Here is a 27289-nt window from a genome sequence, read left to right as displayed (position 1 = left end):
TGAGGGAGCATCTAGGAAGCATCTAAGGAGCATCAAGGGAGCACCTTGGGAGTGTCCAAGAAGCCCCAACCCAACTTAAGTCAAAGAAAAATAAAATAAAAAAGTTAGAACCCTGTGGAACCACTAGTCTCCCTTCGGATCTGCTTGGGATCCATATGCGATCCGCTGCAGATCCCGGGAGGATCCATCGTCAGATCCACGGTTCAAAGATCTAGAACCATGGATCGGGCTAGCATGGATACGGAATTTCCAGGAACTGTCTTTTCCGACCCGATCTGTGGTTCCGAAATTCCGAACCACGGATCCATGCGATTCCTGGTTTGGATCCTGGTGGGGGGGCGTTTCATGCAACACTGGTCTCATTTGATTTGGTTTTAAAGGAAGAGAAGAGAATTTTTGGGTTTTTCCCTAGGAGAGGGGTGTTTCCCTGGCTAAGAGACTACATCTTGTGTCCTTGATGTTCATGTTTATGTTTTGGTAGTTGCTTGGTGATAAAAGAATACATAAATAAATTGTTCTTGATCTTCATGTTTATGTTTTGGTGGTTGTTTGATGATAAACGAAGACATAAAGAAATTGAAGAGGAACTAAAAGAAGATAAATAAATATCACAAGTAATTATCAAGATAAGAAAATCTTTCTACCTTTCTGATTTTCCAACATGGTTTCAGAGCTAAGGTGAAGTAGAAGAAGAAAAAGGCAGCTTGAAGATCACTTAGTAAGGGTTCAAGAAAGGATTTAAGGAAAAAGAAGAAGAAGTTTTGGACTCTTGAAATGTTGAACGAAGGAAGGAAGTCTTGAAATACCGCAAACCTAGGCTAGAAGGATGAAGAAAGTGTAGGTGTCGAGAAGCACTCTTTAGGCATCATTTGTCATCATTTCAAGGAATTCGAAAAGAAAAGATAAAATCAAAGATCCTGTGAAGAATATCTTGAAGACAACACTAAAGGAAGTATAACTTGGGAAGCAGTCACTTTCAAGAAAGGGTAAGTAAGGCTACTACAAGGTACATATAACATAACATGTTCATTTGTGAAGTTTTTGTTTAAAGGTCTACATATAAATACGCATTAGGGTTTTGCTACATAAGTCTAGGGTTTGTAGTCTTATATTTGAAGATTTTTGAATATCTAGGATTATAAACCCTAGATGGATATTAAATTAGAGATCCCTATTCAAAAACCCTAACCCTATTCTATTTTGTTCCCTCATAGAAACCCTATCTTTTGGTCTCTAGGGTTTGTAGGTAGTCTAGGGAGAAATAACAATCCCTAGTGAGGGTAGAATTGGATTTGAGATTCAAACCCTAGAGTTGATGTTTCGAAAGGTAACATCATGAAACTTAGGGTTTGGATCTGGAAATCCTAGAAACTTTTCCTCTATAAAGATTCCATAGATTAATGAAATAGTCTTCATGCTTTCGTACTTGTATATTTTGCTTGGTGGTACTTGTCAGTAAATGTTGTAGGTACTTAATAAGTAAGATATGATGATCTTATGAAGAGTATGATGAATAAAGACTTGGTAATCAAGTTAGATCCTTGGGCACTCTGACTCATATGGAGATGGATCATGAAGATACTATTGTCACAAGTTGGGACATTATAAGAACCAATACCCTGAAAATCCAAAGATCCAGAAGAGTGAAAGAGACCAAGCTATAGTTGCAGTTGATGAAACTCCACCAAAGAAGACCAAAACTGAGGACTCTGAAGTCAAAAACTTATTCTATTGAGTCTTTAGGGCTATTATCCCTTGTATATCCTTTGCTTATAGTATAGATTATTGTTTTTAGGTTTGGTAAAGTTTCACTTATGTTTAACTCTAGGATCAATCCTTTTTTATTTCTAGTGTTTATAGATCTAATATGTTTTGCTAGTAAGTTCTTGAGTTGTTTTGGTAAATTGAAGAAATCGCTCACAAAGCCAGATCGATGCAAGATCAAAAGGGACATTGCACCTTTTCACAAAAGATAAGCATTCCTTATTTCTTTCATTATTTTGTTGATTCCCTTATACATATTAAAATCTATTTTTTATGCTTGATTATAATCCTTCCTTTGTGTTTTCTTTGAAAGAAGAATTGCAGATATATTCTAAAGAAGGATGGATTGTGGTTAGATTCAGAGGGAGCCTACAAAAGGAAGTCTTGAGAAAACTTTGTTGCAAAGGAAGCCTTACTAGGTTTGTAAAAGAAGAAACTCAAGGTATGTTTAAGACTACAAGATTTGTTGCAGATCTTCTTCATATAAGAAGGTGCAATCATTTTTAAAGTTTGCTTTATAATATATATTACTAACTCTCTCATATCTAGGGTTTTGCTATAGAATCATGAAGATTCTTATCTATTAGGGTGATTGATAAACTTTTGTCATACTCTCTATCTTTTGTTCACTTTGGCAAAACCTTAACCTTTAGGGTTCACTATAAAAATCCTAGCCCTTTAGGGTTTGTTGATACGATGAAACCCTAGCTTTTTAGGGCTTGATGAATTAGGGTTTATGACAAAACCCTTATAATAGTTAATGCAAGACCCTAGGAATGAAACCCTAGGTGTATACACTTCCATTGGTTGAAACCCTAACTTGTTTTAGTTGATTTGATATTAAAGTTTCAATGATTGTATCTAGGCTTTACAACAAAACCCTAGTAGAGATTGCTATAAGATTATAGGGCATGATAATGAAACCCTAGATGTAAAATGCTTTCGCTATAATTGAAATCCTAACTTGATGGAATCTATTGTTTGTGACAAAACCCTAGCAAAAGTTTGTTGTAACGATCTAGGGCATGAAAGGTGTAAACCTAACCAGGTTTAGGTTTTGGATATCTAAAAGTTTGACTTCTTATTCAAAGTTTTGATAACCCTAGATGTTCTTTTTGTAATGACTTGATATCCTTAGATTGATAAAGCTAAATTCATGCTCTTGTACATATATATTTGTGCTTGGTTGTGCTTGTTGTTGAAAGTTTGCAAGTATATAGTCTTCAAGATGTTGAATATGCTTAACTACCTAATACTTGGTAATGATATTGAGCATGATGGAAAGGGAATTGTAAGAACTTTGAAGACATTGAAGTTTACATTGATGATTGATACATGACCTTGTCACTATATGAAGATAAAGAATGATGTTCCTAAAGGAATTAAATTTCGGAAGGTCAAATTTCTTCGATGATATGACAATGCGAAAGAAAGAGCCTGTGTAGCTGAAAGAATGGAGTTGTTGATGGACATGTCCCCTAGTTAAGAAGAAGCTTGGATAAAGGAAAGTATATATCTCCCTAGTTAAAGAGGGAGGACATATTGTGATAGCTATAGTAAAGACCTTGAAAAAAGAATGAGATCGAAGAATGGCTAAAGCACTATAGATGGTTATGCATAATTGATGAAGCTATGAACTAGATTCGAATGTTTTGAAGAAATTGAAGAAGGAAGCTTCTGTTAAGATGTATTTGGACCAATGTTACATGAAACGCCCCCCGGATACAAACCGAGATCCGCATCCCGCACGGATCCGTGGGGGATCCGCAGTTCGAAAATCCAGAACCGCGGATTGGGTCGGAAAACACGATTCATGGAATTTCGGAACCATGCTGGCCCGATTTGCAGTTCCAAATTTCTGAACCATGGATCCGATGGTAAATCCGGCTCGGATCCGCGACGGATCGGGCACGGATCTGATGCTTGACAGGCGGTTCCGGATTTTTGAACCGTGGATCCGACAGCGAATCCGCCTAAGATCCATGGCGAATTGGGCACAGATCAGATGCTTGACTGGCGGTTCTGCGCGACTGACCCAAATAACTTAATTTTTTTTTTGGTATAACATGAATTGGGAGTGCGTTTAGGTTGAGTTAGGGAAATGATAGATGTGGATAAAGCTCATTTCCCCCTCTCATTTCCTCACTCTTGTACTTTTGGAGAGGTTGGAGAAGAGAAGAGAAGCGAGCTTGTAGAATGTTGAGAAATCTAGGGCATTCAAAGTTAACAATTTCTATGCTTAATAATTCCTTGTGATGTACTTTTACTACTTAACTTATAGTCTTCTCTTTGTTAGCTTATTAATGTGTTCTGCTCATCAAGACAATTACCAATGTGTACAATAAAAGACAAGTGACACAGTATGTAGGCTTCTCAGCCAGGGCCAAAACCTCTCACCTCTTGAGAGGAAAACCCGATCAAAATTCTTCTTCTAGATCTTCAATTGATAAGTACCAAGACCATGACACAAACCCTTGACTCTAGTATCCTCTCAAGAACCTTGTCACTAACCTTGATGCTTTGCCTCTTCCTCGCCTTTCTTCTTGATCTTGAACTGCTCTCCTCAGCTCCTTCTAGAGAAACTCGGTCTCTATCCTTCTTATTGCTCCTTCTCGGCTTCCCCTAGAGAATCTCGGTCTCTAGATCTTTTCCTTCGACCTTCCCAAAAGAATCCTTTCTTGTCACTCCAGAAGAAACCCTTCTTCGTACTGCCCAAAAGATATCCTTCTTTGCACTGCCCCAGAAGATACCTTTCTTCGCTCTTCCAGAAGAAACTCTACTTCGCAGATCCCAGAAGAATCCTTCTTCGTATGCCCAGAAGAATCCTTTTCGTATGCCCAGAAGAATCCCTTTTCGTATGCCTAGAAGAAACTTCTTTTGTTGCCCTCTCTTCGCACCTTTCTTATGCCTCTTCTTTGCACTTCTTTCTAACCCTTTCTTCGCACTTCTTTTCGCACATTTGTCTTGTCTAAGGAAAGTCGAGTTGCTTGTTTTGAATGGAAGCCGGGTACATCTATTTATACACCTTTCCACATGATCTTTAGGCCATCTTGACTACTGGAATTAGGACGACTTCATCTAGCATGTTCTTCCATCGTTTGTAGGCCGACTTGAAGAGGGTTGATGAAAAGTTCTTGGAGGATACTTTACATAGACAATATTGACATTTTACAAAGTGTTACATGACAATGACTCTAATATTTTATGACTAGATGACAAATAAATCCTAATGATTCTCAATGGGAGTCTTGACTCAAAAACAAAATCCCTTGCTCATGAAACCCATGAAGCAAGTCAATATAATAATTTGTTTTCCTTATTTACATCTCATTACATGAAATCATAATTACATGCCATTATGAAGACCGAACCTATTTACACTTTTCAACACTCCCTCTTAGCTAGGGAGGTATTCATAATGGCACTTGGACTTTCTCAATCTGAAGAATCTCTCATAAGAAGAATTCGGATTTGTAAATTATTTGTATAGCATCATATCAACCAACATTGTTATATAGAAAGGCCTTTACTAACAACTCTATCTCTCCACAAGATCAGAGCACAATGCTGGCGAGACCAATGATTTACAGACACACTCATCATTGTCTCTCTCGAAACATACCCCACCTGGGTTCTCTCAGGACATGCTCCATGAGGACTATTCCTTTCCTGGACTCCCCAGTCCCACAAAGAATATCGGTCCTCCACGACTACTCTTATTGTTGGATGCCCTATCTCATCCTCAAAGAGCATCATATGCCAAATGATTACACAATCCTCCATTTTGTCTTCCAAGTGAAGACCAGAATGACATGTCTATCTCTCCTTTTCAAACCAGGAGGACATATTCCATTAAAGGAATGTACTCATTCCTATCACAAAGGAATGTACCTAAGCTCCCTGCTTAGGAATTTTCAAGTTTCTTCCAAGTAAGAAACTTCTTTTCAGGCTCCCTCTTAACCAAGGACCTATTGCAACTCCTCATGTGGAGATCCTGAAACAACTAGCTGCTTGAAGAGCTCCTTCCTTCGATGTCATGAATTTCTTCTTTGTCAAGGAGTCTTCATCTTTTGGGAACTTCTACATAGGGCACAGATCATCCATCACTTTTATCCATGAGTTAGTCATGTCCTCAACTCATTAGAAAGTGATCCATTAGATTTTTCATCTGGCTTTGCTTTATGTCATTCTGCTTTCATGCCATATTTTTCGGAGGGACATTACATCCTTCTATATGGTCCACTTGGAAGTCATCCACAGATTTCCCTTTGGCAGTCCTACATAAGCCCATCTAGATATTAGTTCAAAAATAATCAATGAACACTTCAAATCAAAATTACCTTTGTGATGATCTTTCACCATGACATCTTCCTGTAAGTATCAACATCCTGCATGCAGATTGACACATCTCCCACAGATATCCATTGTCAAGGGTCTTCTATCTTTTTTTACTTCTATCAGAGTCTTCACATCCTTCCGGGAGATATTCTAGTCAAATCTTCTTGGACTTCGAATGTTGAATGCCTTCTACCATCGTTGCATATTATCATGATCTCTTCCTCTCTTTTCTCACACTCTTCATTCCTAGGAGCTTCCAATCAGAGTTCCTTGATTGTAGTCAGTTTCCTCATGATTCATATGAGGACATATTATGTTGATTTCATCTAGTGCGATTTATGCTTTGCTGCAATCCTTCGGAGGACATCCTTTCTTCTCTTGATCTAATTTCCCAGGATGGAAATGGTGATCCATATTATCTGCAACCATATGACATGACTTTCATAATAATCTATGTAAGCATACATACCTCATATTCCTTTCGGTCATCTAGACTTCCTGTAGTAACTTCATTTGAACAAAGGAATTTCTTCCTACATACCTGTTTTCACGTTATGTCATCATACCATCATCCCTTGAATCCCATGAGTTGGAATTCCTGATGAAAACCTTTCTTTCCTTTCTAAATCGGTGAATCCTTTGATAAGGATTCCATTAGATAAACTCGAGGATGTTTCATATCCTACCCGGAAGATGTTTATTGACTATGATGATCCCAGTCGATGATGACCTCTTGCTTCTTTCTATAAGTATCAATGAGGTTTCCTAAGATCTTCCTATTCTTTGTGATCAGTAGGATTTGTGCCAGACATACGCTCTGCTTCCCATGTCATGAGCTTTTCTAATGCTTCTATCATGATGCTTCTTTCTAATTTGATGCATCCTATCTTATTTACATTGCTTCCTATCTATAACTTACAAGTGAAAAGGAACCTTCTAATGAAGAAGATCATCTCAATCATAGTAGAGATCTTTTCGCTTCTTCCTTCTCATGCTTCTTTGTCTCACTTCTTTCACTTTAGCAGAATTGTCTTCTTCCTCGTCCCTCTTACGATTAGGACAGTCCTTTCTATAGTGCCCAAGATTTTGACAACCATAACATCTTTCCTTAGCCATGTTCTTCCTTTTCTTCTTTGGAGTACCAAACTTTCCAAATTTTCCTTTTCATCTTGACACTAATTGTTCCCTTCTATCTGATCTTTTGTCACTTTCTTTCTTCATCATGTCTTCCTCTACCTTGCAGAGAGACCATAATTTGATGAATGGGATAGCTTCCTCTTCATTAGTAGATATGAGGTTACCTTGTTCATTAGTCAATGCATTTAGAATAACAGAGATCATTTCATTATCAGATACCATCTCTCCTAGATCTTGCAATTGACCCTTTATTTGAGATGCCTTTGAGAGACATGACGATATCCCTTCATCCTTTGACACCTTCAATTTATGTAGATCAGATCTAAGTGATATGATCTTTTCTATCGTGCTTCTAGAGAAAAGTTCTCCCAGCTTATCATATATTTCTTTAGATGTCTCCAACTTGGCTACATAAGAAATGAGTGGATCTTTGATAGACTCCTTAAGAATCTTTTGAGCCTTGAGATCCCTTTCCATGTACTCGAATAATTCTTGCTCTTCGGATGGCTTGGAGACCTTCCCATGGACATGATCAATGACTTCATTTACTTCGAGGACAATGTCTATCCTTCTTTTCCATACAAGGAAGTTTGATATTCCAACCAACTTTTGGTTCTCCTTGAAACATGAAGTCATTTTTACTAGATTGTATTATAATAAAAGGTACTTACTTGTGAAGATCGAATCTTCAACTTGATGAACTTGTTGCTTCTTACTTCAAATCTTTCGGTGAGGGAGGAATTCCTTCTATGAGATCTTTGCTTCAATAGAGAGAGGATTGTCTTTCGATCTAATCTTCCTTAGATTTGAAGAGCTTCCACTTCCTTGGTGATGTATGATTTCTGGAGTGCTTCTAGGGTTTCAGTCTTTCTTTCTGCTTCCTTCTTGAAGATAATTTCAAGACTCTTGCTTGGAGTATTCTTCGATCTAGGGTTTTGGTTTGATGAAGATCTAGATCTCTTGCTTGGTGTTCTTTGACTTTCTTTTGATCCTTCTTTGAAGTTTGATTCTCGTACGTCTACTTGCTTTGACCGCCCCTTCTTGTCTTTAGCACCTAAACTTTGATACCATGTTGAGAAATCTAGGGCATTCAAAGTTAACAATTTATCTGCTTGATAATTGCTTGTGATGCGCTTTTATTAAACTTATAGTCTTCTCTTTGTTAGCTTATTAATGTGTTCTGCTCATCAAGACAATTACCAATGTGTACAATAAAAGACAAGTGACACAGTATGTAGACTTCTCAGCCAGGGCCAAAACCTCTCACCTCTTGAGAAGAAAACCCGATCAAAATTCTTCTTCTAAATCTTCAATTGATAAGTACCAAGACCATGACACAGACCCTTGACTCTAGCAACCTCTCAAGAACCTTGTCACTAACCTTGATGCTCTGCCTCTTCCTCACCTTTCTTCTTGATCTTGAACTGCTCTCCTCGACTCCTTCTAGAGAAACTCAGCCTCTATCCTTCTCACTGCTCCTTCTCGGCTTCCCCTAGAGAATCTCGGTCTCTAGGTCTTTTACTTCGACCTTCCCAGAAGAATCCTTTCTTGTTGCTCCAGAAGAAACCCTTCTTCGTACTGCCCAGAAGATATCCTCTTTGCACTGCCCCAGAAGATACCTTTCTTTGCTCTTCCAGAAGAAACTCTACTTCGCAGATCCTAGAAGAATCCTTTTCGTATGCCCAGAAGAATCCCTTTTCACATGCCTAGAAGATACTTCTTTTGTTGCCCTCTCTTTACACCTTTCTTCTGCGTCTTCTTCGCACTTCTTTCTAACCCTTTCTTCGCACTTCTGTCTTGTCTAAGGCAAGTCGAGTTGCTTATTTTGAATGGAAGTCGAGTACATCTATTTATACACCTTTCCACATGATCTTTAGGCCGACTTGACTGCTGGAGTTAGGCTGACTTCATCTAGCATGTTCTTCCATCGTTTGTAGGCCGACTTGAAGAGGATAGATGACAAGTTCTTGGAGGATACTTTACATAGACAATATTGACCTTTTATAAAGTGTAACATGACTTCATTACATGACAATGACTCTAATATTTTATGACTAGATGACAAATAAATCCTAAAGACTCTCAATGGGAGTCTTGACTCAAAAACAAAATCCCTTGCTCATGAAACCCATGAAGCAAGTCAATATAATAATTTTATTTTTCTTATTTACATCTCATTACATAAAATCATAATTACATGTCATTATGAAGACCAAACCTATGAAACCCATGAAGCAAGTCAATATAATAATTTTATTTTTCTTATTTACATCTCATTACATAAAATCATAATTACATGTCATTATGAAGACCAAACCTAGTTACACTTTTCAACAGAGAAGAGAGGCTTGAGGAGAGGTTGGAGGAGTGAAGGAGGAGGAGATACGAGCATTGAAGGAAGAGGAGCTTGGAGGAGTAAAGAAGGGATTCCATCTACAAGAGCTAAAGAGGTAAGTGCAAACCCCAAACTCCCTCATTTTTTTGCCATTGTTGTTTGTATTTTTTCTCCTCCCTCTTCTACTCTTTCCCATTCTTTCTTCTTGCTCATTTCATTGCAGGTTGTCCATCTATATTGATATTCCAAAATGGTGTTATTTTGGCTTCTACATATCATTCCACTTTTGGTTTTCATGATGGCAAGGGGGAGTAGGAATAAAAGGGAAGAAGAACAAGAGGATAGTGGTCCCTATTACCCAGCACCTATGGGTAGTATATATGGGAGAAATTTTTTCTCCTAGATGGTCCTCAACCGACAGCCATCAGCCCCTTGCAGCCCCCAGATAGCTCGATGTGCCATTTTTTCCGTCACCTGAGCCAACCATGTGGTCTCTCGCTAATCTGTTATGAATGTATGTTTGAAGGTGGGCCTCCCAACCCCAAAGGTATGGCTTTTCATTCGTATAGTTGAGTAGTTTTCCTTACTTATCATGGGCACTTTTGGGCATGAATTGGTGGGGGGATTCGGCGGAAAGAGTGAGTTAGGTTTGTATTCTTGTCTCCATTGCTTGATTTCGTGGTTACCCTTGTATCCTAGTCTCGTGGGATCTCCTTTACTGACCATTAGCTTTAGGGTTTGGCACTACATGGGAAATCCGGTTTTGGTTGCATGATCCCACTTCCCGATACCACCTACATTACTCCCTTTCCACTTATTTGAGCACCATTCATCTCTTTTCCCAGCCGGGTCCACATATGTTCTTTGGATCCACATAGGGTTATAGCCTCCCCCTCCCTTTCTTCATTTGCTTCTTCTTGGATTGATTAGTCAACCAACTTATACTCCTTATGGGAGCACTTCTTCATGTTGACCTTCTTTGTATTGTAGTACATGTTTTCGAGCATGCCATTGGTGAAAGAGATCCTTTTATGCTTGATCATGTTTTACAACTATTCCCATGACTCAATAATATATATGATGACATTACCTAAACTTTGATGTATACATACCTCATCTTGATTTTGCTTTGATCATCTTGGCTTCATTTGATGGTTCTTCTTATTGGTGTAGCCTTTCTTGCTTCATCTTTTTTTCCTGCATATCATCCTTTCTTGAATCCCATGAATGGGACTCCCAATGACACATCTGCTCTTATTTATCAACCTTCTTTTGAAGATTCTATTAAAGGATCTTGAAGACCCTTATCCTGCAAATGTTTCTTCCTTTTGATGATAGAGGCCTTCTAAGATTCTCAATCATGACCAATTATTCTTTCATTGTGGATGAGGTCCTATAATAGGTATGCTCCTTCTATATGAATATCTTGAGCTATATCTACACCATGCTCCTATATTGTAGAAGATGCTACTTAACCATGCATTCTATCCTATCTCTATATGCTCCTATGCTACTCAAAACTTTGAAAGAAGACTTAAGTAAAGAGGTTGACTTAGTCATAGTAAAGATCTGATGGACCTTCCTTCTTCTGCTTCTTGTCTTCTTCTTTCACTTCTTGAGCTATATAAGCTTCTTCCCTTTTTCTCTTGTTGTTTTTGTCCTTCTTAAGTTTGGGACAATCCCTTTTGTAGTGTCCATATTCTTGGCATCCAAAGCATTGGACTTTGGACATATCTCTATTGCTTGTTCTTTGTGGACCAAATTTGCCAAATTTTCCCTTTCTCTTGGCCATGGTAGCAAATGCTTGCTCCTTTGATCCCACATCATCCTTTGCTTTGAGTCTAGTTTCCTCTATCTTGCATAGAGACCATAGTTCACTTAGTGGGGTAGCTTCCTTCTTGGCATATATGCTTGATGTGAAGTTGCCCCAATCCTCAGGTAGAGCATTGAGTACTATAGTTTTCATTTCTCTGTCAGACATGACTTCTCCTAGTTCTTGAAGTTGATCTCTCATCTCAGAGATCTTCATGAAGTAGGGAGCTATTCCTTCCTTTGATATCTTCATTTTGTACAAATCATTTCATAGCGATATCACTTCTCTAGTTATGCTTGCCAAGAATAGCTCTATTAGTTTATCATATATTTCTTTTGATGTTTCAAATTTGGAGACATAAGGAATGAGAGAGCCCTTAATAGATTCTATTAGGATCCTTTGACCTCTTGTCTCATCCTTATTGTACTTGGCTAAGGCTTGAGTTTGTTCCTTAGCAGGGATAGTGATATTCCCTTTGATGAGGTCTAGAAGTTCATTCTCCTTGAGAAGTAAATCAATCCTCTTCTTCCATGCAAGGAAGTTAGTGGTCCCAACCAATTTGTTGCTTTCCTTGCAAAAAGACATTGATGTACGTTCAGGAGGGCACATATATACTTGATAGAGTTTGTGATGTAGTATTCTTGATTTCTTCTTGAAGAATTGATGGCTTGCCTTCTTGGATCTTGATGATCTTCAAATTACTTCCTTCAAATAGAATTGCTTGATGATGAGATATGCTTGGAGAGTGAGGCTTGACTTGTAGTGCTTTTGCTTTTGTAGATGATGTAATTTGGTGTAGACCCTTCTTTGGATGGATCTTCTTGTAGGTGCCTTTCTAAGAAAGGCTTCTCTTCTTGCTTAGTAGTCTTCCTTGATGGATAGTAGATAGTAGACCTTTCTTGTTCTTGATGAATTTTCGACTTCTTGGCTTGATGCTTCAACCTTGTAGATGTTCATGAGATGTCCTTCTTTGATGAGTCACCTTATGAGTGTTCTTGAGATCCCTTTCCTTGATGTGTCACCTTAGCTCTGATACCATGTTGAAGAATCTAGAGCAACCAAATATAGTAGGATTCTTCTATACTTGATAAAAATTTGTGAAGCACTTTTTCAATTTAACTTGTTAGCTTGATCTTCTTCTCTTATTATTATTGTATGTGTGTTTACTTCATCAAACTGCTACCAAAACACAAGAAACAAGAACACAAGATATTGGCTCTCTGCCAGGGAAAAACCTCTCTCTCTTAGAGAGGAAAACCCTTTTGTAAATTTCTCTTATTGAAGCTTCTTATTGATCAATGCCAAACCCTAGACCCTTGACAAGAATATCCTCCAAGCACAAGTCAAGTCCTTCCTTCTTCCGACACTTTGTTTCCCGACACTTCGTCCTCCTCCTTCCGACACTTCGTTCCCCGGCAACTGATGATGGTCCTTGTTATGTTAGCTCTTAGAAGAGATACTTTATCTTTGATCCTCAATAGGTCCTTCACTAATGAGGACACCTTCCTTCTCTCGACCAACCGAGCTCCTTCTTGATGTGAGGTTGCAGACTTAATGTGACAGTATTGCAGCCCTAGTTTCTCGCACGTGTGAGAGGTTTCCTTGTGTATTTGACTCTTTTCTCCTTCGCTTGAGAGACCCTCTTCTTCGCTTGAGTAGGAGGCCTTATAGGCCTAAGTTTCTATCCCAAACAATGAGGGATAAGCAACTGTGATGTTGTTGTTGTAGTGACCGCAGACAACCCTCCTTTCCTCGCACGTGTGACTGCAATTCACCCTAAAAACAGTGCTTTAAACTTCGGTTATGTCTCCTCCTTCTTCGCTGCACTAGAGGCTCCTTATACTTGTCTTTCTTCACCTTTTACTCGGCTTCTCTTGCTCACCAATTTCAAAGGTATGATTGCTTGTCGTTGGAGGAGTGGACAACCTCTATATATAGAGGTCTGTCCCTCCTTTAGGCCGACTTGAGGCCGACTAGGAGACTATAGGCCGACTTGACTTTTCTTCTTCAGAATTGCTTCTTTAGTGATGTCACTACATGGAGAGGACTTGTGACTTTGCTTGGAGGGATATCTTTGACTCTAATACATAAGTATACATGGTGAAACATGCCCTTAAGGATCTTCAACTTTTTCTTTTGACTCTTTGACTTACCTATAGCACTTTGACATGTGCTAGACCTATTTCAATGAGTAAGAAACTCATTGATAAATATAACAAAAATAATATTTCTTTTCTTGTATAAATACAAATATCAAAATTACGTTTATGAAGACCGAACCTAGTTACACTTTCTTCAACACTACACTCATATACCCAGGTGCGGGCTTCCTACTACCTACTACCTCGAGGCTTGTATACTTGTAGTTGTTTTGTATGTTCTATTTCTATTTTCCATTGGCATTGTACTACCTATGTAACACATTTTGATTTTGATGACTTAATGAGAAAACTACAGCTATCAGTGTCTCTATCTTTCTATCTTTTCTTTCTCCTATTGGATCATTGATTAATTGAATACATATTATGAATTCAGAATTTATGATTTATCATTTATGTGCCATGTCACAAATTACAATTGTAATTGAATTTTGTATGTACTATGCATAATGTTACTTTGTAAATAGTAAAACTTACATCTAGATGAAGATCTATGTTTGAAATCAATGAATTTGTATCATGAATGAGAATTTGTGTAAGAAATATCTCATTTTTAATATATATATATATATATAACGTATCCGAACGTGTCATGTTCCGGGGGATCAACATGTCCGTATCCGACACTTGAATCCCTGTATCCGTTGAATCTTGAATCCACGTGTCAGGTGACTTAGGTCACAACAAATGCAACTCAACATAATGAGGTGTGCCTATGAGGAGGATCCTAGTTGTCTCTTTGACTTTGCTCGCCTAACCTGTGCTTTGAATATTCTGACTAACCTAATCAATGACAACTATTATAATCAATTGCAAAGTCCCACAAAGGATAGTCAATTAGATGGTCACGGTAACATTGAAGAAAGTTCACGTATGCAAGATCATCGTCAAAATGAGGAATATAATCAACTAGAGAAGTTGAAGAAGACCTTGGTAATGAGTCCTCCTTGGGTCTGCATGACGAAAAGGGGGATGATTTTCTGAACACATATGTTAAGGAAGATGACGCTATGGAAAGTAAAGTTGAGGCTGACCTTACCTTTCTCAAGGATATCACTCCTGATGACTCTCCTTTTGAGAACCTTGAGGAAGGTGATCCCATGAGCTCCTTGGAAGATGACATTGGAGATTATTTCCACATTGAAAAGGAGAAATGGGAAATTGTTGGGCCTCAATTTGATTATGCTCCCATTTATGATACCAACAAGGAGGATGAGGCTGAGATTGGTTTTCCCTTTCTCTAAGACATTATTTATGATGACATATCCATCGATACCCTTGGGAAGGAGAATTATTATTTTCCCTTGCATGAAGAGGGGCAGTTGGAAGTAATCGATTCTCCTTTTAGGGAAAACCCAATCTTTGATGCTAATAATGAGGAAATCGATAAGGCTCCTACCTATGATTCTATATTCAAATCACTTGAGCCTTTAGATTATGATTTTGGGGAAGAAAAACCCATTGAATATGACAGTTCGCCCTCCCATTTTCCTCTTGTTCATCATTTTGACTCTTCCTCAAGTGATTCCCTCAGCCCTTGTCATATGATCCCAAGTAACCATAAGCCCTTCCCCCTGTTGGGTATAATGTCAAAGACGAGCCCCTCATTGACTATACTTCATCTCTTTGGACACACCCTTAGGGTTTTGATCACTCCATGACCTCCCCTCTCCAATAGATCCATCACCTTGAGCAACCTATTTGTTGTACTCCTTTTCCTCACCTTTTTCTCCCCTCTCATCACAATCATGTGGAATCTACAAAGCATAATATTATAAGCAATGATTGTGATAGGGAGTTCTTGAGAGTGATCTTTCATTCCATCATTGTGTACTTAGAGGGAAAGCCCCACACTTTTAGATTGACCTATCCCCCTAGGGCTTCTTTTTGCCTTGAATGGAGATCACATTATCCCACCTCCCACCCGCTTCATCCTCCATGTGTTTTTGTCCGCATTCACTTTAAGATTTGCTATATGAGTAATCATATAGGCCAGCATATTTATATTAAATTGATCATGTGTTGGTTGCACTGGCTGTTTGATTACACTTAGCATTCTGAAATGTGGCCATGCATGTTAGGGTAGGATGCATAGCATCTGATTTTCTCATTAGAGCTAACATCATATAATATTTCTCATGATAGATTTGTTGCATTTAGATTAAATTTGCATATTTTTACTTTTCTGTTGATTTTACAGCCTAATACTAAGCATGGGTGATCACAAGACACCGCAAAAACATGTTGCCCCGTGTGCTTGGTCTTTGATATGTGCAGGTAACAAGTCTACAGTAACCAAGAGATTGCTAGTGTCTCGCGACCACTCGTTAGAGTAGCTTCGTGCACTTTTCCGAGAGCTCATGTCCTAGTTGGAGCCAGATGTTACCCACCACTTGTGGGTAGTATATATGGGAGAAAATTTTTCTCCTAAATGGTCCTCAGCCAGTAGCCCCTCGCAGGCCCCAGATAGCTCGATGTGTCATTTTCTCTGCCACTTGAGCCATCCATGTGGTCCCTCGCCCATATGTTATGAACGTATGTTTGAAGGTGGGCCTCTTGACCCCAAAGGTATGGCTTTTCATTGGTGTAGTTGAGTAGTTTTCCTTACTTATCAAGGGCACTTTTGGGCATGAATTGGTGGGGGGATTTGGCAAAAAGAGTGGGTTAGGTTTTTATTCTTGTCTTCATCACCTGATTTCATGGTTACCCTTGTATCCTAGTCCCGTGGAATCTCCTTTATTGGCCATTAGCTTTAGGGTTGGCACTACATGTGAAATCTCGACTTTAATTGCGTGGTCCTGCTTCCCGATACCACCTACATTACTCCCTTTCCTCTTATTTGAGCCCCATTCATCTCTTTTCCCATCTGGGTCCACATGTTTTCTTTGGGTCCACATAGGGTTAGCATCCCCCTCCCCTTGTCCACACCTTGGGTCGAGCCTGGAACAATGCCCCGAAGGTTGATGCAGTTAAAAAGAAAGTAAAAAGCATAATTTGGCCACTCTCAACAAGAAATGTACCACAAAATGCAAAAGATGGCCGGGACATACAAATTTAGCACGTGGGCAAAGACCAAACATGAGCTCTAACCCTTATTCATGGCCATCACCCTAGTTCCTATGGACCCTAGATGGGCCCCTCCATCATTAAGGAACCCATGATTGTCCCAACCCCTAGTGGGTGATGAACTACCCCACCTCAAGGGGGTATCCACTGCTATATATTACACATCATGCTCTCCATCCCCTAGAACCCTAAGTAGTTATGAAGAAAAATTAATAAAAGGAAAAAGGCATATGAAGAAGGGTGAGAAAACAAAGGCCGAGGTAACTCATGTACCACAATTTGCTCCCTCCTACACTCATATTCTTAGGGGTGGGCTTCCCTTATTGTAGCTATCCATGCACCTTGACATGTGGTCTGGATGATTCCCTTGATCCCCCATTCCATTCCATTATTATATCACTTGCCACCTACCTCTTAAAGGATGTACTATGGACATGCCACCCCCTCTAGAGGTTGAAACCACCGAATAAGTTCCTTGGTAAACCCCTTATTGAGCTTGGAGACACTTGTATATGCAAAGCCCACTATGGAAGGGCATGCCACCATGAAGTACCCCATTGATCCCATGATTTGTAAGCATTATTACTTGATTATTTTAATGATTTGTTGTATTGGAGGGCAAGGGGATGCATTGGATCTTATGCAGGATTGTAGGTGGGTCTTCATTTAGGGCTTGGTCTCCCTATACGGGGTCCTAGCCCTCCAGAGGGCCACATTGGCACTTGTAGGGTGAGCATTGAGAGCCATGGGCCTCCACCATAGCAGATATTACTTCATGGATCCCCAACAACATTCATTGATTGCTCGTGTTCCACCTTTTGGATGAGGATGATGCACCTGGTCCACCATGCCCAACCGGCTCCACAGTTGCACCATACACTTGGCAGATGTTCCAGGATGCCTCTCGCTGCAGAGGGAGGGCTTATGTCATTACTCCAACCCTTACAGATGGTCTACAGGCATATTTGATCCATTTGGAGACCCATGAGGATGTCCTTGTGCCCCCACACCCACTTGGGAGCACCACAAGTTCTTGATTGGATAACAAGGGGCCAACCCCTTGTCCACTATGTTTGGAGTCCATTTCTTCATTATGGCACCCCTTGGACTTCATCAGGCCTCCTCAAAGGCCCAACGAATCACTTTGTTGATCATTCGACCCTCTTAAGAGGCTTATCTTTACATTATTGGGCTATTTGGCGAGCTTGTCACCAAAAGTTTTGTTATTATGTACATTATTTTATTTGAGGGGCTAAACTAGGCCTAATTAGGTAAATAGAATTCATTAGGAAGTGTATAAATACAAGTGTGATGAATCATTTTGATCATCATCACTTGGATTGGATCATTCTATCTTGTGAGATTTTTCGCTATTCTTTTTGGAGGACGAAATTGGATGAATGGATGAATTTTGATGTCTGGATTTCTTCATTCTTATCTTGGAGCTTCTATATTGGCATATAATGATGATTGGATATACTTGTTCTCACATGTAAGTACTCTTTTAATGCTATTTTTTCATTTTCTTATGTCACATGCATGTTTCTAGGGATTTTCGCTATACTAGGCTGAAATTTGTTGCTTTTCTTGTGTGAGATGGTGGAAATTTGTCTTTTTATAGCGTTGCATCATGTCATGGGCCATGTTTGAATAAGTGAATATTCCTAGAGATATTTTGTCGAATTTTTATCTTGATAAGTAATCATATATTGCATATCGAAGTATAAAGACCTTGAAGTAATTATCCCATATCCTAATTGCCATGCGAATTTGTTCTAGAGGCCTCCTTGACCAAGTGAAATCATCGCAAGCATTGGAATCTCCTTTACTCCATTTCTCCCAAAGCATTAGGCACCGGTCCTCCATCAGTGATCACCAAAAGCATATTCTTTATCACATTTTTCTCTTTCTTCTAGGCCTAGCCTCCATGGGGGACCTAGGGCATCAAATTTCTCACGATTCACCCATCAAAAAAATTCGATCTCCTAGCCTATACTGCGTTGTTGTGTCTCCTAAGACCCCTAAAAATTTGAAGCCATTCCGGCGATGGGATCTTGAGATATTTCAAGCCCTAGCTCCAAGATTGATTCTTACCCCTTGTTTCCCTTGGCTAGTGACCTCATTGGGATAAATGTTTTGAAAGTGTTGAAAATTTCTCCATTGATCCCCTTCTACCCCTTAATGAGGTCACGCACACCCTTGATTGATCAACTCCACCAACTTGACCTAATTTTGGGTTCACTTGGTCCCATGTGGTCCCACAACCTTTTGAAGATAATTTCACAAAGACCACTTGGAATCCAAGTTTTCACAAGGATTTCTTGGACTAGGTCCCTCCTTTTACAAGTCTTATTTGCAAATCCTAGCCCTTGAAATTCCCTTGGTCCTTATTAGAGAGCCTTGCACCTTGCTTCTCAAGCAAGCAAACCACAAAACTGAGTCTCTCTTGTGAATAGGCCTTAGGAATCACTCCTTATCTCTTCATTGTCTCATTCATCTAGCGATTCCCTTTTATATTGGGTCTCCTCCCATCGGTGAAAGTCTGTAAAGAGCAAGGAGCTTTAGTTGAGGTGACAGTGGATTATCACTCCATTGTTTCCCTTGACCTAGTAGTTGCCCTTTAGGACCCCTGCTAGTTTAAGCAGTAACAGACCCCATATGAGTGACCCAATGCATGATGAGGAGGAAGGGGGTGAACAGGACACTGAAATGCTAGAGGGGAAAGTTGCATTGACACCCTTGTGGAATTTTGTGACCTAACTTGAAGGGAGAAAAGGTGGTGGAAGCTACAAGTTTATGTGCCCTCATGGTTGTCATGGAAGAAAACCATATAGTGGTTTACATACCCGTGTGAGGAGGCATCTTTGTGGGGTGTTGGACAGTGATGAAAAAAAGGGTGTGTGGGGATAGCAGTTTGCCCAAAGGTTTCAGCTAAACAAAGAAGAAAATACATCCAAATAGAGGAGGCTACACAACAAAAAAACAAGAAACAAAAAACTCATTCTGAATCAAGTGCAACCTCTAGATTTGGTAGCTCATCTCCTCATAGTACTTTTGCAACTTTTGGAAGTAAAAGAGCAATAATGGATTTCCTGAATGTTGCTGGGAGGGATGATGTGGATGGAAAGATAGTCTGGTTTCTTTGTGCTTGCAGTGTACCATTCAATTTACTTCACTCTCCCTATCGACATGATATGGTTAAGGCCATCAATGAAGCCCCAAAAGGATAGAAGAGCCCCAACTATGAGAAAGTTGGAATAATGTTATTAGAAAGAGAAAAAACAAAGGTTCAAACAGCTTTGACACCTTTTACAAATGAGTGGGTGGATTGTGGGGTATCCATTGTATTAGATGGGTGGAAAAATGTTAGAAACCAACATTTGATAAATGTTCTTGGTGTTTCTACTAGTGGTGCAGTGTTTATTACATGTTATGAATCCTCCTCCATTAGTGCAACTTCCCAAAACATTGCAGATCTCCTATTGCAATCAATCAAAAATGTTGGTCCTAATAATGTGGTTCAAGTGATCACTGATAATGCAACAAATTGTAAGGCAACAGAAAAATTATTGAGTGTACTCATCCACACATCTTTTGGTCTGGGTGCTTGGTGCACACATTGAACCTTTTGATGCATGATATTGTGAAGCATAAAGAATGTGGATGGATTAATGAGCTTTACAAGAGAGGGAAGCAACTCATTAAATTTATCACAGGGCATACAAGGGTAAACTACTTTTATGGCACTTACTCCAAGTTGCAGTTGCTTAAACTTGCAAAAACAAGATTTGCAAGTTATTACCTCACCTTTAGGCAACTAGTGAAGGTGAGACAAGCTTTAACTAATATGGTGACCTCTGAATCATGGGATGACATTAACACTGATAGAGATGGTGCTAATGTAGCCAAGGACACTATTCTTGACAGTTACTTTTGGTCACATATTAAATATGTTTTGCAATTCACCAAACCAATTTATTACATGATCAAGTTTGCATATTCAAATCAGCCAATAACTGGGGAGGTGTATGAGCAAATGGATAGCATGTTGGGTAGATTAAAGACATTGTCAAGCCTAGAGATATCACCTTGTACAATTATATTCATGCAGAGGTGGAAAAATTATGGGATATGTTAAACATTCCACTGTATGCCTTAGCATATGTTCTGACACCTAAATATTATCATCCATCATGGCTTTCAACACCAGCACCTAGGCGGGGGGGAGGGGGAGCAGGAGAAAACCACACCTAGATCCAAAGGTTCTAAATGACTATATGAAAGCATTGGATAAATTAGTCCCTGATGAGGAGGAGTTTGCCATGCTACGGAATCATTTGAGAAACTATACGCTTAGCACTGGTCCATTTGGGAGCATGCATGCAATTAGAGATCGAGAGAATTTATCTTCTCTTGAGTGGTGAAACATGCATGGATGTGCTACTCCACTTCTACAAACTTTGGCATTGCGGGTGCTAAGACAAGTGGTAAACACTTCTTCCGCAAAGAGTTGTTGGAGCTCTTACTCTTTCATTCGCAGTGTTAAAAGGAATGGGTTGAGTTTAGACCAGGTAAAGAGTTGGGTTTATGTTCACTACAACTTGCGATTGTTGTCTCAATACTGTGATGATGCAAATACTAATAAAGACCTTAAGGTTTGGGACAAAAATCCAGAGGAGCCCAATTTGGAGGATGGAGTGTTGCGATTAGAGAAATTGGAGGATGCTCTTATCCAGGATGATGATGATTGAGTTGAGATGCCACCCCCATCTGGTCCCTTAGTTCCTAGATTCCATGTTTCAACACCAACATCAAGGGCTTCATCTTCATCAATTCCACTACCACCATCTTCTTCATTGCCCACCACGTGGAGGCTCACATCTTATTCGTGGTGGAAGGATGATAGATTAGTAGATATATTCACAGTTTACTACTTTTGTCATAGAGTATACTTGTAGTCTTGTTGTGAATTTGAACTTTTTTGTCTTACTCTTCCTAGTTCAATGTGTACTTGAGTCTTGGTGGTGGCCAAGTGGCCTATTTTGTAAACATTATTATTTGAATTTTCGATATGACTCATGTTGACAGTTACTCACTTGCTAGATAAGTTACTTGAATGTTTGATGATTTTATCTTCTAAATGTTTTAAGTTTTATGATACGCTTAAAAATTTGGTGTATGTTTGTAATTGCTAGAATCTAGATGGTTGATGCTCGAATAATTAATCAATGATGTACAATGGAATCATGGATGCCATATCTATCTTTATTTATGTAAAAAAATGCAAGTTTTCATGTCTTCTACAACTAATTTGGTATTTGGGATGTTTTTTTTAATATAAATGCAAAAAAATATAATATATATATAGCAGGCGCTTCCGAGACGCTTCGCTTCCTAGATTTTTGAGAAATGATGATGCTTCTGCGTCTGCGCTTCCAAAAAATGTCCCTACTTCATGCAACATTGGTTTGGATATTGCGATGACCTAAGCAACATCAAAATGGTTGAAGACCCTAGAGTTTTGTGCTAGCAAATAAGAACATATATATTGGAAGCAATTAGGGTCATGAAGCTACTAGATGCTCTAATGGTTGAACAGGTAGCTGATGTGTAGATCTATCCCTAAGAAGTTTGATTAATTGATAAGCATGCTCGGATTGGTGGATATTTTGGTTAAGAGGGAGAGATGAGTACCATAAACTGCCTATAAGATGGTACTTAGGAGGACATCTTTGCTTGTTTAATATTGAGATCTCAGTTGTTGCTTGGCCTTGATGATGTATGGATCCCAGTGTGGGAAGGTATCTTAGTCATGTGGAGCTTTGTTTGTGTCAACCTTGTTGAGATACCTGGATCCCTAAGGGTTGGTGTCAGGGCATGGAGGCCTGGATGGTATCTATATTGATACCAGGGTTGTAGCCTGATGGTACCTATAGTGGCATGTTGCCTAGATGACACCTTAGTCCCTAACAACGTCTTAGATCCTTGTATTAGTGCCTTGGAAATGACAATTGGATCTTTGATGTGTTGGATACCTTGGTAGTTAGGGCATCCCTAGCATTGTGTATGTTGTTGTACTCTTCTTGGAACATTTCAAATTATGGTCAACCTTGTACCGATTGAACAATTATGAATACCTCCCTAGTTAAGAGGGAGTGCTGAGAAATGTAACTAGGATCGGTCTTCATAATTTTATTTGAGTCATGATGTAATGTACTTGTCAAAAGAAAGAAAGAGAAAAATATTTGTAAAAGAAAAATTATTTATGAGAATGGGTTTCATGCTTTGTTTATTTTGTTTCTAGGTCAAAGCACCCATTGTGTGCTTCTAGGTTTGTATCATGAGTCTTAGTCCTTGTCATCATGTAATAGACCCTTCTTGGGCTTTGTATATCAAGAAAGAAATTTGTAATTGAGTCAAATATGTAATTTGTGCCTCCGCCACCAAGTTGGCCCCAAGAGAAGACAAGTCAGACTAAAAAGGGATGATCCAACCACTTTATATAAGAAGGAACTCGACCTCATTCATCAAGTTCGATCTGCAATTGCAAGAGGAAGAAAAGAAGTGTGAAGTACCTAGAAGAAGAAGAATAATCAGAGGGAAGGAGAAAGAGACACTTGTCAAGCAAGAAGAAGCCGAAAACTCTCTCTTTTTTGTCACACATGTGAGCTTCTAGGTTGCAGGAAAGGGCTGAAATTGCAAGATTGCAGTAAGGCCAAAATTTTGATGCAGTAGAGCTGATATTTTTGGTTGTAGTATTGAAGAAGCTGATTGGAAGGACTATCTTGGGAGGCTGACTTAGTAGATTGGAGGTCTTTGTTTTGGTCAAGGGTCTTGGTTGTCTCATTTGATTTGGTCCGAAAGGAAGAGAAGAGAATTTTTCGGTTTCCCCCTACGAGAGGGGTTTTACCCTCGATGAGAGCCTACATCCCGTGTCCTTGATCTTCATGTTTATGTTTTGGTAATTGCTTGAGGATAAGAAGATAAAAGAAGACAAAAAGAAATTGAAGAACTAAAAGAAGATAACTAAATATTACAAGTAATTATCAAGATAAGAAAATCTTTCTGCCTTCCTGATTTTCCAACAAAGCTTAAAAGGGTGCATTTATCCTAGAGTGCGTTCTTTCAAAGTTGTGGGTTGCAAACATTTTGACTAAGCCCCTAGCCAAGGGAAGTTTAAGATGCTTAGGGACGAACTAGGTTTGGTGGAGAACACTTTCCTCGCGAAGAGGGAGTCTTCGAGTTTTTACATGTAGCTCAGCTAGTGATTTTCCCACTGATGGCACAACGGAGAAGACAACAAAGATGGGGCCTTCACCCTTTCCTCACAGCAGTGATGCACAGGTTGAAATAGGGCACAAGAGACAGTGATATATATTATAGACTGCTCTTTGGTAGAGGGCACATGCATGCTCTTTGGTGCACACTTGTCCATGTAACTACGGCCCAATAGGTGAACAAAGTAGGGCTAGGGATTGTTGACACAATCGAACTAGGTAGGCTTTTGCATGCATCCAGATTCTTTGTACTTTCCCCTTTATCCTATTCTATACAAGAGATGCAGGATGCACCATTGTGTTGGTTAGCAAGTTTTTATTTTGAGCTATTATAGTGTATTTATTCTTTCAGTATGATAATGTGATTGAGAGTTCAGGTTTGTTTATTTTGCTGTTTAAATTCTCAGCAGTATATTTTTGTAGATTACCATACTTAGATTTGTTGTTTTGATTGAAGCTTTCAAGTTTCAGCTACCCAGTATTTAAATTATTCTTTGCAAGTGCAGTATATGCTTCTCATGGTTTGGAAATTAACCTTATCTTGGTAAAGAAGAAGGGCAGTGCAGGGCGAACTAAACTTCATCATAAGAGATTGTGAGAACTGCAGAGAAATCAGATTGAAGCATTTCACAAGCTACGTCTCCAAGTTTTTCATTTTAATGTCTAGATGAAAGTCTAGGAGAAGGATTTCTCCTTAAACAAAGGAGATGCTTAGGAGGCAGAGAGAAAGGTGATGCTCGTCAGGTAGAGAGGAAAGAGATGCAACTTTGCAACGGACTGAGTTTTGGTTGCTTTTGCTTCTCTTCTCTCAGCTCAGGTGGCTGAGACCAACTTGTCTGCAACGCCTTTATTTTACATGCTTTGCCATTTGTGGGAAGGCTATATTACTGAACCAAAAATTATCAGTCATTTATCTAAAATCAGTGTAATCTATCAACAGGGTTTTGGTTCAATGGTAAAGCGGGATGTCTCCACCTACCACCAATGTCCAAAATCCCCCATGGGCATGTTTCATCCATCATGGGGTGTCTTGCTTACACAAGGAAGTCGTCCCGCCTGTGTATGCAAGCCTCAATCCACAGTGCAAGGCCTGGGCATATTTGGCAGAGTAGATTCTCCCCAGTCACCGCTTCTTAGCCAAGGCATTCTTTCCAGGTTTGCAAGTTGCTTATATTCCATTGTAATATTCCCATATTGAGGAAGGGTACGCTGCTGCCAATTTAATTGGAAGCATTTCAAACATTTCTCGTCAGAAGTTGCAGGCTACTATTTGACCGCATCAAATATATGGTTCTCTGCAAAGACGAACACATATCAAGAAACTTACAACTCCAACCTTACTGCTATTTCCATTGCAAACTCAGGATAGAGTTGGCCTAGTGGCAAACTACGAAATTCAGGTATCCAGGCTCAACATGCTTCAGATTAAGTATGCAATCATAGAATACAATCAATTGGTTTCAAAGTTGTGACAACACATCAATATTCCCAGAGATAGAGCAAACCCAACTACCCTATATGACGCACAATTGATTGAACAGACCCTTCAAATTTCAGTCATATGGAATCAGAGCTAATCAGATCCGAAGCCTCCCTGTCTTTGAGAGAACATGCATAGAGAAGAGCACTGACCTTGTTTCCTTCGATCCCAAAATGAAATAGCTTAATTCCATGATTCTCTATAAACTCTATGTTGTCTGCTGGATACGGCTCCTGGCAAAGATAGCTGAAATCATTTCACCCAGAAAAACTAAAATCAGACTCCATTAATGCACCATAGATAAACTAACTAGCTTGACCCCGAGTAAAACGCCTTTATCAATCCATACATCTAGTTTTAAACCATACTGTAGTTTTTTATATACTAGAAAAATTAAATAAAAACATCCCCAGTAACCTCTAGAATTGGATGCTGTTACTGAATGAGTCAGAAAAGTAATAATTACAAAAGAATATAAAGAAATAAAAAACCCCAATCCCTCTCTTTTTTTGAATTATTTTGAACATCAAAATTCCGCGAGAAGATAATGATATGTACATGATTGAGCGCAGACGAAGGGTCTCCAGAAATGGGAAGTTGATAATGTTGGGGAATCCAGACCTATACACGCCCTTGTCCACCATTGAAAAATTAAAAGGCGTAACTAGTAATCCCTCCTCTTCAGCACCTTCATGGCTAACACCATTTCCTCCTTGTCGAACAACATTCGGCTCGTGCAATATCATATCTATCATACCCAAAATTCAAATTTCACTGTGAAGATTTTGGCAGGAATCAGAAGACAGGGGGCCCGCTCAGATTCATGGAATCAACCAGAACGACAAAATTCCGCCGAATACAGGATCTGCCCGTACCTTTTACCTATAATGGTACTTCTGGTTTGCTGTTGTGACTGCTTGGTGATACAGCATTCCTGAGAGAATATTCAACCACTTCAATATAAATTTATCTCGTTGGGTTCCTCTCGGAGTAGCCGGTGTGATTCTGAAGCCGAATCGATCAATTGGGCAGCTCTTCTGAGGATTTCTTACGCTATTTTCAGATGGATCTGATGAAAAGATGCATGCGCCTCGATGGTTCTTAAATAATTTGAAGCCAATTCTCAATCAACGAGAATGAATCGTGAAATTTTAGGAAATCTGAACTGGTATTAAGGTAATCGTTGGAATCTTGGGAACTAGATCTTCTGAATTTTTGGGAAATCTCAATTGGGATTAAGGAAATCGTTGGAATCTAGGGAACGGGATCTTCTAACGTGTTCTCTGCTGTGGTGCTTATTATAAATTCTTTGTTTTTTCACAACGTGGGGATTCTATAGTGTGGGGATTCCCTTATAGATTGGTTGATTCTCCTTGTAGATTGGCTTATTCATGGGTTTAAGAATCTTGAGGAGCCGTGAAGCCATGAAATTCAATCAAACTTGGCGTGTAGAACCACCACAGTAATTTCAATTGTTGTATAACTCGAGAAAAAAACAAAAAAAGGCCAAAAGCGCAATAAAAGTCTCCTCATTGGAAAAAAACACACAGATTTAACGCTGTGAGCCCAAATTCAATGCCCATGTATTTCATGACGTCCATAACAGAAATCCAAAGGCCATGTTTCTTTGGTGTTGAATTGTGATTTTGGGTAAGTTGAGACATTCCCATCCAGCTTTTTTTTCAGCACGTCATTCCCATCCAACTTTAATCATTAATGAATAAATAAATCTAATTATTACACTTTTCCCACTCAATTTCAACAAAAGATTTAGTCAAATTTGGAAAAAAAACGGTTGGGTTGGTGTATTTGTTTTTATTATTATTATAAATTATTTAACCCTTTTTAAAAGTATCCTAAAAACCTTAAAGTCAGTTTCCTTCCATGGCTAATTAAAAAAAAATAAAATTTCCTTCCATT

The 27289-nt window shown here is 39.1% G+C and overlaps 1 protein-coding gene across 2 annotated transcripts in view; it reads right to left on the bottom strand.

Moving 5' to 3' along the window:
• LOC149238216 (inositol diphosphatase DSP1-like) overlaps positions 1 to 27027 on the bottom strand; it is a 60758-nt gene extending 33731 nt beyond the window's left edge. The window contains exons 1-2 of one of the 2 annotated variants that reach the window (XM_089372947.1): positions 25928 to 27027; positions 25522 to 25615 (exon numbers count right to left, since the gene is read on the bottom strand). In XM_089372947.1, coding sequence (XP_089229073.1) covers positions 25522 to 25615; positions 25928 to 26124 — 291 coding nt within the window. In that variant the 5' untranslated portion in view covers positions 26125 to 27027. The remainder of the gene's footprint in view (positions 1 to 25521; positions 25616 to 25927) is intronic. The other variant, XM_089372946.1, reaches the window with a different exon arrangement.
• Between the last annotated feature and the right edge of the window lie 262 nt (positions 27028 to 27289).

Source organism: Pinus tabuliformis, chromosome 8, assembly GCF_031772625.1.
Source record: "Pinus tabuliformis cultivar Carrire ecotype Pingquan chromosome 8, CPIR1, whole genome shotgun sequence".
Classification (NCBI taxonomy): Eukaryota; Viridiplantae; Streptophyta; class Pinopsida; order Pinales; family Pinaceae; genus Pinus; species Pinus tabuliformis.
The sequence above is the reverse complement of the archived record's forward strand: the minus strand, read 5'-3'. Positions and strand labels throughout refer to the sequence as shown.